At 46.2% G+C, this 15,180-nt stretch overlaps 1 protein-coding gene across 4 annotated transcripts in view; it reads left to right on the top strand.

Annotated features, from left to right (window-relative positions):
- Positions 1–14,781, top strand: part of dnm2a (dynamin 2a) — a 45,449-nt gene extending 30,668 nt beyond the window's left edge. For 3 of the 4 annotated variants that reach the window (XM_062532909.1, XM_062532907.1, XM_062532908.1), the window contains 7 exons: positions 2,636–2,746; positions 6,084–6,193; positions 6,364–6,475; positions 7,083–7,247; positions 7,845–8,065; positions 9,003–9,239; positions 9,907–13,128. In XM_062532909.1, coding sequence (XP_062388893.1) covers positions 2,636–2,746; positions 6,084–6,193; positions 6,364–6,475; positions 7,083–7,247; positions 7,845–8,065; positions 9,003–9,239; positions 9,907–9,976 — 1,026 coding nt within the window. In that variant the 3' untranslated portion in view covers positions 9,977–13,128. Of the gene's footprint in view, positions 1–2,635; positions 2,747–6,083; positions 6,194–6,363; positions 6,476–7,082; positions 7,248–7,844; positions 8,066–9,002; positions 9,240–9,906; positions 13,129–13,829 lie in introns of those variants that run through there. The other variant, XM_062532910.1, reaches the window with a different exon arrangement.
- The last annotated feature ends 399 nt before the right edge of the window (positions 14,782–15,180 follow it).

The raw sequence follows: 15,180 nt of genomic DNA, 5'->3' as shown, positions 1-15,180 counted from the left end.
GTCTGTGTTGGTTTGTGGTTTGTCATGGAGACAGGTCTTTTCTTCACACCTACGTATCTTCATTACTCAATCAGATGGTTTCATTTTAAATTCACATGCGACAGTTTCGATCCTTATTTTATAGAGGGTTCTAACCATCAAAAGGAATAGATAATCCCAAAAATGAAAATTCTCTCATTACGCAATCTCATGCCAGCAGAATGCCATGATTTAAGTTTCTTTTTCTGTGGAACACAAGATGAGTTAGACCAGACTATGTTACCATGCTATAGAGTGGAAGTGGATGGTATTCAATTCCCCCGGGTCATAGATACTTCTTGGCGTATCTCATTTTGTGGTGCACTGAACAACAAACTCCTGGCATGTGAAATTGAGAATATAATTGATGAATTTTCATTTTTTCTTTTTTTTTTCCGGATAAACAACGGCTTTAAGAGTGTGTGGGTGTGTGAATGTAGAGAGCGAGACAGAGGTGAGAGCACAGGAGATTGGTGCCGATGCATTCAAATGAATGCCGCGGCCTAATTATCAGCCAAGGAAATCAGACGCAGACAGTCATTGCCCTTTTGGGATGGGTGGGCCCCTCTGAAAATCTCATTAAACCCTCCAATTATAGTCTTTCTCTTTCACTCGCTTAAATATCTGAAGGTAATTGAACTGACAGATCAGATCCTCTGAGCAGTGATTTTGGTTTAGTGAGTAGTGACTTAGAAACGGAATTTTCAAGTGGCTGTTAGACTATCACACTTTAATGGGAAAAAAGGGAGCATTTTGACTTCATTGAGTGTCAAGTAGTTTTGACATTTGTGTTTGACTGATCTCTGGATGAAGGGTTTTGATTTGTTTCAACATTTTTACTGAGCGGTGCTCCTTGGAGGAGGTCGAAATGACATAGTTGCCACATCTGAAGGATGTAAAAAAAGCTGCTGAACAAGACCTTACCCTGTGAATCAAGATGGAAGAGCTATACGCATTCAACAACATGTTCAAATGAGATTAGAATGTTGAATGACTACACATGCTAGCAAAAGCCTTTGCGTCAGAGATGGCTAGTCCCACATGGCTGCCTTATGGAATAATCTGAATGAAGAAATGGATGGGCTGTCTCTCCCTTCTGGGTTTGTTCTGTCCTTTCTCTGTTTGTCTGTCTCTTTCGTTGAATAAACATTTCCTCTAACTACATTAAAACATACTCCTGTAGTATTAAACGGCGGTGTCTAGAGGCCAGACGTGGTCGGGTAAAGGGATGTGGAAGGCTGTTCCCCACTGAGGCACACTAGAAGTCTAGCTCCTCTGTCTTAACCCCTCTGATTGTTTCTGTTGGCCTGCTCTCCTCACACACTAATGAAGGTCTTCCAGCCTCCCTCCAGTATGGTTGGCAGTGCAGGGGGGGGTTGAGGGGGTTGAAGGAGGAGCGAGAGCACTGGCAAACGTTTACAGAGAAAGCTTCTAACGTCACAACATGAATGTGGGAGACCACATCTGTGCAGTGGTTCATTTTTTTTTTTTTTTTCAATGTCATGGGGCCGCCATCTTGCATACCTGCATGAGATCCACGAGCCTCTGTAGTTTGATGGAAAACATTCCAGATTGGTAAACATTCCAAATTGGAAAACGTTTTAGATTGGGAAACATTCTAGATTTCTCTACAGTGCTCTATTGCCCTCTTCTTCCCTGGCTCTCCTCTTTTCTGTCAGTGTGTGTGTGTGTGTGTGTGTGTGTGTGTGTCTTTCACACTCCTTCTCTCAGACCCCTCTTTATCCCCTCATTCCCCTTTTCCTCTCTCCCTCAGTGAATCTCTTGTCCACACACTGGAGTGTGTGTCCGTGTCCTGTCCAGTTAACCCCACTAACCCAGCTTGTGTTTTGACTAGCTCTGTTCCGTAGGCTAGTCGCCCTCTACCGACCCTTCCGTTTGACCCCTAACATACCACAGCTGACCTTTGAACTAACCTCTTCCAGCCATTTGGTCCAGATGGCATTCGCTGTACCCCATCCCACCAGCTTTGCGGCGAGTGTGGGGAGAGAGAAAAGGAACTCAGCCTCCTCTCTGCATCTCTCCACTCTCTCTCTCTCTCTCTCTTTTTCCCTCTTTCCCAGACACAATCTCTCTGTAGGCTTCTGGAAGTGTTCAGCACCCCTTAGCTATTTTAATGAGCTTGTGAGTGTTGTAGTTGGTCCTGTAAAACCAACACAAAAGATCAGGTCTGCTCTCTTTTTATGGTCTCCATTCATTTGCTTGGTATGTCTTTGAACCGTGGGCCAGCCTCACAACTCTGCTGTTTTGGTTGGTTGGTTGGTTGGTTGCTTTTGCTGTGAGCTTACTGTGGATGTAAAGAAGTGCTTTTGACATTTTGTTTCATCGAGTGAATAAGGACCACATTTAGACTCAGTCTGTTTGGAGACTTTTATTTAGTTTGACTGAAGTGGTAGCATTGCTGTAGTAGTCATAGCCGTGGTCATGTACAATAGTATTGCTTGGTAAGTATTACTCCCTGGGTTCCCCCTGTTTGTCAGCCAGGGGGAGATTGTCCTGTTGAAACTGAGGCTCATGAGTTTCTCTCGGCCCCTCCTGCACGTCCCACCACACCCCCCACTCCCCCCCCTCCACCCCAACCCCCTGATCTTCCCCACAGGTGATCCGGAAAGGCTGGCTCACCATCAACATCAGCATCATGAAAGGAGGCTCCAAGGAGTACTGGTTCGTCCTGACTGCCGAGTCGTTCTCCTGGTACAAGGACGAGGAGGTGAGCCTGCTCTCTCGTTTTTTTTTATTATTACCACTCCTTGTTTCGTCTACCTCTATGACTAGCTGTCTTTCTCGCTAGTCACTCGCTCACTTTCTCTGTTTCACTCTGCCCTCCTCTGCCGGCAAGGCTGAAATATCACATCACATCACATGACTAATGGTGGCGGTGGCGTTCAATTCAGTTCAACTTTATTTGCAGAGCCCGCAGCCCCAACTCCTGAAACAAGCACACATTAATAACATTTAGATTGTTTTTAGATTTTCAAGAGAACAGTTTTTATTGGACACATCTGATCCAGCCGGAGACTCTTCGTCCCGCTGCAGTCCTCTCTGCAGTCCTCTCCGCTGCGAGCGTGAGTGATGGAGAATGAGCGACCAAGCGACCGGGGCAGAGAGAGTGTGTGGTGTGTGTGTGTGTCCCAGCCCAGCCTAACCAATGTGCGGACTACTGTTCAGCAGTAGAGTAATGAACAGGTAGTCTGAACACTGGGCAGGCGAGGGGGAGGGAGAGCCGAGGGGGTTCGGCAGGTTGGCCTGGCCTCTGGTCAGTGCCCTAGAGACGGCATAGAGAGAGGGGGGGGGGCGGGGGGAGAGTAAACACACTACGCAACCCAACACTGATAAAGTTAGAACACACACACACACACACAGAGAGAAACACACATAGAGAGACACACACACACACACACACACACAGATACAAAATGAAAGGGTAGACAAATACACACACACACACACACATATACAAAAACACATTCTTATTGGTGCTGCGGCCAACGTGTAGCAAGAAAATTATGGAGGAATGACCTCATGCTAGGAAATGGAAAAGTCCCTTGCTCTGTGGTTACCACTCACGTCTGTCTTTCAGGAGGTCTGGAACCTCCCTAAAAACGCTAAAAGTGACTTGTGCACGCTAAACTTGTGCAATAACCCAACATCTTTATCAACTTTGACTGACTTATGACTTTCCCCAGTTGCATTCGATTTCAACCACATGTTCCTTGTTAGATGCATTTTTTTCCTACTCTTCATAAAAGAGAAGAGCTCTGTAGCTTCCCTAAAACCGCATATAATTTGTCGTCTAAACGTACAATATTCCGACACGTTAGTGTGCCAGTTGCATGTGTGTGCAGTGTAAATAAGCAGACTTTAAACAGTGTCCAGTACACTTACCCCCAGTGTCCCACCGAAGCTGTGTGGGCCAGCAAAGTCCATTTCCACAGCAAAGCCCCAAAGAGCGCAACAGAAGGGTCCTCAACTGTACTGAGCAACAAACAAAAAAAGAAGGGCTATATATTTATATTAACGCTTCAAGCGAGGGTCTTTGCATAGCTTTTAGGACTGCGGATTTCTCGGTGCGCCTCTTTCCGAGCGGCTCTCTTCTGAGAGAGTTGAGGGAGAGAAAGAGGGAGGACGGTCGGTGGTGGAGGCTAACTGACGTGGCAGGCGCGCTGAAACGTTCCAGCCGGGATCCGACTTTGGAATTTGCAGGAAATCGTACTGGGTTACTAGGGGGGGTTGGGATATGTGTGAGGGAGTTAGTGTGTGTGTATGTGCGTGTGTGTGTGTGTGTCTGTGTGTGGTGTGAGTGTGTCTGTTTGGGGCGGCAGTGGGGGGGTGGTGCTGGTGGTGGTGGTGGTGGTGTTTCTGTGAGTGATGTAACTGCTGGGACTGGAGCTCTGTTCTCTGTGTTTGTGCGGACATAAATGCTTCCAGATGCTTCTTCTCAGCAGTGGAGGCGGCTGGCAGTGCCCCCACCCCCACCCCCACCCTTGGAGCAGAGGCATGCTCCTCCTCTCCTCTTCCTCTTGTCTAGTACATCCATATGGTGGGCTACAGACAGACACCCTCCTCCTCCTCCTCCTCCTCCTCTCCTTCTTCTTCTTCTTCTTCGTCTTTCCCCTCTTCTCTTTCCCCCTCCATAAAAAAAAGTCACAGGAAATACAATTCTTACCCTGTGACTAGAGAAGCAGAAAGTGCTGACTCTGCTGATTTCTTTCTTTCTGTCTTTCTCTTTCTTTTTTTTTATTTGAACATGTTTGGCTGTAGTTTGTGGTTGTAGTCTCATGTGAATGTTCTTTGTGGGTTTTTGGGGAAAATTTGCCAACTGCTTTGGATCAAGTTCTGGGTCATTTGTCTTGTCTTCAGCTATTGAAGCTGTCTAAGAGGGTATAAGAGGGTTTTCTCCATTGAAAACGACTGTTAATCCTACCCAACGTCCCTATGGAAATCCAAGCGTACACAGTCAGTAGAACTTGAATTGGTGTAGCCAGACTGTATGTAGTCAACTCCATATTTATGTTAACATGTAGCCACTATGGAAGCCCTGGGTTTGATTACAATTTCATCCGGGCTATGGGACTCTAGGGGGAGTGGCTAAACTCATGATGGAAAGAAGGAGCTGTGATTTTAAAAACTTGCCAACTTTACAGTGTCCTCTAACATCTCGCTAGACTTTTTTTTTTTTTTTGGATCAAAACCAGTTTCATAAATTTCACCAGTTTCATGTCTTTAAGTCTGATTGACAAACTCTATTAAACCTGAGCGGAAAGGTTAATGCCTCTGTGACAAAGTCATGTGTCTGCTCCCTACTGGGTTTGGCAGAGGTTTGATTGACACAGTAGATCCATTAAACCAGGCCTGACAGCAGAGATCTTAGAATTCGGGGCTGAACAATGTACTCTACTTTCAGTATTTTCAGTTAGTGATGCCCTTAAAAAGGTGCATATTACTGTAACATTCCGTTCAAACTTCTAAAGAAATGTGAAAAGTGTTGGAGCGCTAGGCTTTCATAGTCCAGCGACAGTAGACGTATTGTCAAATAGAACATCCATTAGTTTCTTGGACATTAATGTTACATCTCACCGTAAAACAAAAGTAAACACATAAACTGTGATCAGGGCCGCACACAGTAGAACTCAAACTCCAGTAGAGTATTTGTGCCGTTCCATTTTTTTGATGTACGCGACAAGTTCCACGACACGCTAGCAAGCATAGATTTGGTCTCTAGGGCCTCTCTCAGCATCCCTCCTCGATCCTCGATGCTCGGTCCTTTATGCTCGTTCCCACTGATCTATAAAGAAAACTGGATGGACTTCCCCATTGTTGCCGCCCCATCATTCTTTATCTAGATCAGTGGGAACGAGGACCGAGGAAGGAAGGAGGACAGGTGAAAAGACGAATGAGAGACACCCTAATATCATTGCTAGACACTGTAAATTGGCCCAAAGTCTGAACGGTCAGTCGTTGTGGACCAGCACACTCAACCCTTCCTCTCTTTTCCTCCGCGTTCTGGTCCAGCCCACTCAACCCCTCCTCTCTTCCTCCGCCTACAGGAGAAGGAGAAGAAGTACATGCTGCCTCTGGACAACCTGAAAATACGAGACGTGGAGAAAGGCTTCATGTCCACTAAGCACATTTTTGCTATCTTCAATACTGAGCAAAGGTCAGTCGGGTGTGCTTGTGCATGTATGGGTGTGTGTGTGCACGTGTGACTGTTGAACTTCTTTGATTCCAGGGCAGTGCCTTGCTTGTTTATACAGCATGTGCAACTGCTACTGCTGTGCCACTGTTCTATGCTCTACATATAGAGACCTATTTCCACTGCTCTCCCAGGAACGTGTACAAGGACCTGCGCCAGATCGAGCTGGCCTGCGACTCCCAGGAGGACGTGGACAGCTGGAAGGCCTCGTTCCTCAGGGCAGGCGTCTACCCAGAGAAGGATCAGGTGTGTATGAATCACACACACACACACACACACACACACACACCTAAGACCCAGAGGAGGATCAGGTCACAGGTCAATGATAAACAGATAAACTGATAAGCCTGATAAACAGATATCTCCTACAACCTCATCAATGTCAAAAAAGTTCAAAGACAAGAGTGTGCTCACACCACTCAACTTTGTTCACACCACTCCACACACACACACACACACACACACACACACACACACACACTGCTTTTCACAGTCTAAAGCAATTTCACTCACTTGGCACTGGTGCAGTAGTCAAGCTATAAAAGTTCTCTGTGAAATTCCCAGAGTAAATCAGTTACTCAGTTCACATTTTGGGTTCAGTCTGGTTCGGAGTCCTGCTGTAGTGTGTTCTGCGTTCCATTATAACCAAAATTGTTTTGTTTTGTTTGGTTTTCTTTTAGAACAAGGCGAGCACCTTGTGGTCATAAAATTGTGTTGCTATGAAGTGATGAATGAAAGTGTCACCTGGCTTGCATGAAAAATGTCTGATTAAATGTTAAAATGTTGAAACAAAACAACATAAATATATAAATACATTAAGCATCAATATGAACGTATGCAAACGTACCTGTAGGCGGACCAGGAGGATTCTGGGCCGACCGAGTCCTTCTCCATGGACCCGCAGCTGGAACGGCAGGTGGAGACCATCAGGAACCTAGTGGACTCCTACATCGGCATCGTCAACAAGACCGTCCGCGACCTCATCCCCAAAGCCATCATGTACCTCATGATCAACAGCGTGAGTGGATATAATAATGTAATAGAATATAATATAGAATATATGGGTGGGGACAACATTATTATCTCATAGCACTACTTACAACTAGTCTTGCTGATTCTGGACTTGCCACCTAATTGTGCCTGTTGAGGTGTCCACCACCATGGCAACCTTGACAGGGACAAGAAGAAGGCGGTCATTCTTAGCAGCATTCCCCCTCTGGACAGTTGCACTCATTGAAGCACTTATTCTTACTGCACTCTACCTTTTTAATTTTTTCCTAGAATTGCTTTAAAAATTATTGTGAAATCTAGTCCAGTGAGCCTTTATCTGTCTCTTTTCTTTCTTGGATTCTAAACACATTACAAGAATGGCCCTGGGGGTGTTGTAAAGGTTTTCAGTGTTCATTTTGGGCTTAACTTGTGTGTGAGGTTGAGATGGGTTCTGAACCAAGATTCTAGTTGTTTCTGAAACTTTTGATGAATTCATTGATCAAACGTGATTGATTGAGATCTGTCTCTCTCTCTCTCTCTCTCTCTCTCTGTTACTCTCTCTCCCTCCCTCCCTCTTCCCTCCTTCCTCCCTCCTCCTCCTCCCCTGGCGTCTGTGCCCCCTCAGGCTAAGGAGTTCATCCACTGCGAGCTGCTCTCCTACCTGTACAGCTCGGGCGACCAGAACAGCCTGATGGAGGAGTCGGCGGACCAGGCCCAGCGGCGCGACGAGATGCTGCGCATGTACCACGCCCTCAAGGAGGCGCTCAAGATCATCGGCGACATCAGCACCACCACCATCACCGTGCCCCTGCCCCCGCCCGTCGACAGCGGCTGGATAAGCCCCAGGTGAGGGAGGAGGGGCCGAGCCTCCAGCCAGAGTTCCAGAGGGGCTGAGCCTCCACCCAAATCTCCTTTGGTCCGACCGTCAGGTGCATTTCCCATAAGCATAGTTGCTAACCTGTTAGTAACTTAGTTGGTTGGCAATGGGGAATTGCATTGCAACCAACTTAGTTAGCAGCTATGCTTTTGGGAAACGCACCCCTGCTCTGATCACATGACATGGTGTATCTGATATAGGCGGGCCAGAGGCGAGCTAAACACACGACGAAAGCAATGCAGCGTCAAAGTCCGGAATCAGTCAGTAAACATTGGTCGTAGTGTTATCCAACTGCGTTGATGTCCCGAATCAGTCAGCAGACATTGGTCGCAGTGTTATCCAATTGCGTCCAGTGATTTCAAATGCCTGCTTGGTGTCCCTTTCGATGTGGGCCATTTTCATTACTGATAGCCAGACCCTAATTTTTTTGTAGATTTTGGTCTGGATTTCCAGGCTATCTAGAGGCGTCACTAGACCTATTTTACTGGGGCACATGGCCCTAGTATTGAGTACTGTTGTGTCCTATAAATAAGTTAAGGTTTTTAACTAGCTTCTGTTGCCTCTTTTGCAGCAGATTTTATTCATTTCACGGACTGTGCCCCAGTAGAGTTTAGGTCTAGTGTTTAGGAACTTGGAATTCTGTAGAGCAATGATTACAATGTTGCAATCATTGCAATCCAATGACTGTAGATTCATATTTTCCGAAAGATGTTCTACACATTGTTTTTATTAATGGTTAAACAATTACATTGTATATTGTATATTATATTTATTCTGAGTATATTAACAGAATTGCTGCCATGTTTGTTGGATCACCATTTGATATTCCTTCCTTCTCTCCTTCCCCCCTTAACCTCTCTCTCCCCCTCTCTCTCTCTCTCTCTCTCTCTCTCTCTCTGTCCTCAGCCCCACTCCTCCGCCCACCAGTCGCCCGGCCGTGGCGGCGCACCACCCCAACAGGCCCCCTGCGGTGCGTGGTCCCACCCCGGGGCCGCCCACCCTGATGCCCACCCCGGCCCCGCCCATCCCCTCTCGGCCCGGCCCGCCCATCAACGCCTTCAGCAACAACAGCGCCCTGGACCCGTTCAGCGCCCCTCCTCAGATACCCTCGCGGCCCGCTCGCGTGCCCCCCGGCGTGCCCAGGTAAGACCCCCCCCACCTGCCCACCTCCGCTGTGCCAGCTTCAGAGAGACGGGCGCGCGGACAAGCCTGCCAGGTGTGCTGTGGAGCCACGCCACGCCACGCCAGGTCACGCTGATATGTAGTGCCACACACGCGCAACATCACCCATCTATGTGCCCACGCGCCAGTCTAGGGCTCCCATACGCCCCCTAGTGGTGGCATTGCTGTGGGTGTGCCGCTCGGAGTGCCCTTGTTGCAGGGTTGCAGTGCGTTTTGCAGGCATCACGGATGCCGGTTCACTCTCACTTCTCACTCTGGGAGGATTTCCCTCTGGCTGCTCAGTAGACTTTCCTCACTGACACCTCCAGGCATGTTGACCTAGTGTGCAGTATGCATGTGTGCATGTGCTCGCTTTCGTTTCCTGTCTCGCGCACTCCTCCCTCTTCTGCCTTTCTTTTGTTCTTTCTTTCAATCTGTCTTTATATCTCTGTTCATCATCCTCTTTTTTCGGTTTGTCTTTCTGTCTGTGCGTCACTGTGTCTGATGGTGTGGCTGCTCCTCCTTCTGTGTTCAATACTCTCTCTCTCTCTCTCCCTCTCTCCCTCTCTCTCTCACTCCTCATTTTGCAAGCGGGCCTGTCCTTATGTTTCTCTCTCTCTCTCTCTTCCTCTGTTCTCTCCCCCTGCAGCCGAAGACCCCCGGGCGCCCCCCACCGGCCCACCATAATCCGCCCGGCCGAGCCCTCCCTGCTCGACTAGGCCCAGGCCTGGAGCAGGAGCAGGGGGGCCAGCCAGGGCCCTGCAGCCCCAGCCGGAGAGGGGGCCGTGAGCTCCCGAAAAAAAAAAACATGCGTGCATGTGTTTTTTTGTTTTGTTTTTTTTTCCTTCTCACTTGATGCATCCAGCTTGACGAGTAGACCTAATGTTGTAGCCCAGCCCTGTTCTCCCAGTATTGGAAAGCTGCTAATATCCATCTTACTTATTCAAGTCTGGGGAAGGAGAGAGAGAGATAGAGAGAAAGAGAGAGAGAGGGAGAGGATCAATGATGAATAAATGAAAGAGGGAAACACAGGGTCTGCATGTGAGTGGAGAACAGGTGTTTTGGGTTACTCGGAGTAACAAGCTGATGTGTTTGTGATGCTCATGAATGCTGTGGACTTCATTCTGAATTTTGAGACGCTTTCTCTCTTTTTTTTTTTTTTTTTTGGCAAATGTTTTTAATTTTATGTATGCGCGTGCGTGTTCAGAGAATGGGCCACAAGGGGGCACTCTCTCTGAACCTCCTGAAAGAGTTGAAAGAGTGGGCCTTTGGCATCATTTTGAAGTGAGGTGTTTTATTTTTTATTTTATTTTATTTTATTTTATTTTTATTTTTTATTTTTAAAATAGGGAACTCTGCAGGCGCTTCTTTACTCTAATGCAGGCTACCCTCTCGCTCTCCCTGTAAATTAACCACCCCCGAGCCCAACCTTTAAACCTCATCCGTGTGTATTGTACAAACTCATCCTGTGGTTCCTTTCTACAAGGTTTTCTATAATCTCAAATAGGTTGCCATTGCTGTTTATTGTCGCTGATGTGTTTAGGGGTGGCTTTTAGAGTGCTCTTTGAGTGCAGGGAGACGTAATAACTTAGTCTAGTTTTGACCAACGACCAACCTTTAAGCTCTTCAGAGACCGGCCTCCGTGCTGCATTCAGTAAACTTTGGGCAACACTTCACAATAACAAGATTAAGCTTCTTTAGTGAATTACACATTTATGAGTTTATATGGTGTCATTATCTAATGATGAACATGTGGGAAATATGTACATGATTAGTTAACATTCTAAAATAAAAAATATTCTTATTACTCTTGTTATAAATAGTTTGGTTTATAATGTAATGGCATTATGTTCAAAAATCATTTCATTATTTTAAGCATTAAACTTCATGGGTTTTGAAGCACTAAAGCTATCATTTGATCATTTAAAGATCTGTGAACAAATTACAATGTTACTTAAGTACCATCAAACGCAGTTTTGAATATTTGCTCATCGATACTGCAGGAGTCACCTAAAGTCCTGTTTCGAAAATATTTTTTGTGGGATGCGTAGAGAACTGAATGGCCCATATAATTCCGTAGAGAGCACTTAATCCATACAGGAGTTGGTCCATACCTGAGTGGAGACCGGATGTGTGTAGTTGGGTGGGTGGGTGCCTTTTATCTTAAAAACTCCTGAGGTGAAAATGGATGAACGTTAGAAACACTGGACCATGTAAGGCATGCATGGAGAAATAGCAATAAGGTTTTGTTTTTTGGGTCTCCTCTCATTATTATTTTTTTTTTTTCAATCGATCCCCGTTTATTTTCGGAGTCGTTCGCAGCTGTACAGTAGGCGACCGATCTCCAAGAGACGTCATTTTCCTAAACGAACATTAGTCCACGTAGGCCGTGCTAAAGATGAGTCATCGAGGAAGTCGTTCTGTAGCCACCGTTCTGTTTTAATAATTTCGGTGTGATTACTAATAGAAACACTAACATAACTGTTAATGGGTGACTAGGGAACTGGGGAAACCACAGATTGCAATGTGGAAAAAAGTATTATTTATATCCTGGGCATTTGTGATTAATGTTTTAGATGTGGTGAAATGAGCTGATGTTGTTGTTTTTCTCTTCCATCCTTGTCGAGGGAAAAAGACAATGGTTTTTCTTAGAATAACTCCCCAGGATCTCCAGAACTGTTTGATGCACAAAACCAACACAGTTTTTTTGCAGAATTCTTGGGCGAGGTAGAGAAACATGGGGAGAGAGAGCCTGCACAGAACTGGTGGCCTGTTTCCGTTTTGGTGTTCTTTTATGAATATATTGTCGTTGCATTATATTTTTTGCCGGGTGATTTCTATTTGATGCCTTTTTAGGGAGTGCAGGGTGTTACCCCAACCACCCACACATACCCACTGTCCCAACACGAGAATAGGTTATGCGTGTCTTTGAATGGGATGTGCACTAGGAGAGGAGGAGGAGGAGGTCGGGGTTCACATCTTTTCTTTTCTTGTTTCATTTTGTTGATCCTCACTGAATGAGCTGCCTGTAAATATGATGATCCCCTGAGTTCATCTGTGTGGCCTCGTTACTGAAAGCGGACGCCCACACATGACTAACCTGAGTCAGTGGGAAAGGAGGAAAGTGAGTAAGTAGCTCAGCATGCAAATGACTGGAGCTCACCGAGACACCAACGCACCAGGCAGAAGGTGTTCCCTTCACCTCCCGTCGCCCTCCGTAGCAGCCCCAACGTCCTCCCCTCCAGGGTCTGGCCTGACCGCGGGGGGATGGGGGGGGGGGGCGGGCGACCTTGGCGAACGGCTAACGGCTAACCGCTAACAACGCTGCATAGTGCGATCGGGCCCGCCACACGTGTCCGTTCGCCCACGTTGACGCCTGATCTTTTATGACACCCGTTTTGAAGCGGAGTCTTTATCCTTATTTGACCGCAGAAAAAAAAAACTTAAAATCTGTTTCGCCGTCTGTGTTCCATGGCACTGTTGCCATGCGTCTACCCAACCACCCACCTGCCCGCCCGCCCGCCCATCTCCACGGCAACACCTTCCTGCACTCGGTGCATTCGGCTGTGGTTGTGACTCAGCCAGCCGCTGTCTTTGCCCACCTCTGCTCTGCCTCCCGTCTCTGTACTTCCGAAACCTCCCTCCGTCCTCCTCCTCCTCCTCTCGGTCTCCGTGTGGCGTTCGTTGTGGAGGATCGAGGGGGAGGACCGAGAGTTGAGGCAGAGGACGGGAGCCGGAGACATGGAGACATGGAGAACCCAACAGGTTGTTCTTTATTTTGTGTTCTATTGACACTACAAAAACCCTTGTTATAAGTGCCTCTGTAGCGATTAATGGACTTCCAAATAAACGGTCTCAGAACTGAAGCTCACTATTATATCCTGGTTTGTCCTTGTGTCTGGTGTGGTTCCCTTCACTTCTCTATCTTTCCTGGCTTTTCGACAGAGCTGTTCTCTCTTGCATGTCACTTTCACTCTCTCTCTCTCTCTCTCTCTCTCTCTCTCTCTACCCCATACGGTTGGCTAAGGGAATGGCAAGCTGCTGTGGCTGCGTTAGTCTTGGTATTTGGTCCAGTTTAGTAGGCCTCTGCTGGTGTTCCTTCAGGTCTTTCCTAATACCTTGAATGACCCTGTTCATCTTCCCTCCACAGGTGCTCTCACTGTACACGTCATACAGTTATGGGCTAAACATTCATGTGTCCAAAGTAGAAAGTAAGAGAAAAAAAAAAAAGATTATTTTAACCTTTCGTGTTCTAGGACTTGAGTGAGTTGAGGTGAGCTCTAACGGTAAACAGGATGAACCAGTGAAGAAGTAGTTATCAGTAGGTATCATTGTACACATGCCCTGTTTACTCTGAAATCTTATCAGCAGGAAGCATCATTTGCAAAGATGCAGCCCATGACGAAAGGCTTGGAGAAAACTGCAGCCTGATCCAAGACACACACACACACACACACACACACACACACACACACACACGTACACGCACACGTACACGCACACACACTCTCCCAAATTCCTCCAGAAAGGTTGATTCACACTGTTGTTGTCATTACGGTTGTCCCTGCACAGACGTCCTGCGCCGCGGAGGAACCAGTGGTGAGCCCTCTGCGAGCTGGGGGAAGGGTTTCTGTGTGACGCTGGGTAACCATGGGAGGACTTCACTGAAGAGGAAGGTCGGGGAATAACCGTGCACTGGGTTCTGGGTTAAGGGTTACGAACCAAAAAAAAAAAAAAAAAACAGACAAAAAAATTAACCTACATGTGGATTATGTAAGGGAAACCCTCTGTGTTCTGTTGTTTCTTTTTTTTTAAATCAAGTACTGTATTTCAGAAAGTGCTGAATATCTGTTTTCAGAATTCAGGCTGTTTCTCATTTTTTCTGAATTTGAGAGTTGCCACTGCTACCATTGAGGGCAGCAAGGGCGCATGTGTGTAGGTGGATATGAGAGCTTTCAGGCTTTCTGTGGTTTTTAATCTACAAGAACCATCTTTTTTCTCTCTTTTTTTCTTGGTGTAACAAGAAAAGGGCACAGTGCATTTCTATCTATTGTTCCTGAGTAGGAATTCCCTTAAACAACAGTTTTGTGTGCGCTTATAGATAATTATATGATCCATACAAGCTCAAATCTTGTTTCAGAGAGGACCAGGAGATATTCACAATCCCCAGTAAATGTCCATTACCATAGAGCTGTGCAATCTATTTAAAATCCACCTGAAGATGGGGACATTTCTCAGAAGTGTAGTGTGAACCGCCAAACAACACAGATAGCACAGGGATTATTACTTTGAGCAGACATACGTCTTATACATTTGACTCCAGTGGTTAGGCTGTGTAGGTAACTGTAAATATTTGTGGTATGGCAGCTTTGTTGCAGAGGGGACGTTTTTAGGGATCACCTTCACCTTCACCTCTCTGAGGACACAGACTGCTTTCATATTGATTAATAATGGCTCGTCCCCACCTGGTCATTGGCACAATCTGTACAGATCACTACGTTTAGGTAAGGCTTATTAGTTGATGGCGGCTGTTGCAGAAAATTGGAAATAAGGGATTTAATTAAATGGGTGCTTGTGAGGGTTTGAGAGGAGTTTGACGGAGTGATAAGCTAGCTCCGATGATGGAAATTCAAGTTGAAATGCTGATGTATTTGGGAGAATAGGTAACCTTGTCTTGACTGCAGTCCAAGCATTGGATTTTTGCACTCCAATATTTAACTAAGGTGTATAGTTGATGGCTTCATTCAGTTGTGTTATTTCTGTGTTAAAATAGTTACTGTACAGCTGTAAAATGTTTGCTAAATTGAATGGGTAATTGAATTTGGTAAGTTGAATGGGTAATTCAAATTTTGTTGAAATGGAACATGTTTTTAATCTCTGTTGTGTAATGATTGTGTGTACTGCCCTTCATAAATATTCATAA

The sequence above is a fragment of the Sardina pilchardus genome, chromosome 3 (genome assembly GCF_963854185.1).
Source record: "Sardina pilchardus chromosome 3, fSarPil1.1, whole genome shotgun sequence".
Classification (NCBI taxonomy): Eukaryota; Metazoa; Chordata; class Actinopteri; order Clupeiformes; family Clupeidae; genus Sardina; species Sardina pilchardus.
Note: the sequence above shows the minus strand (reverse complement) of the source record. Positions and strands in the feature narration are given on the sequence as shown.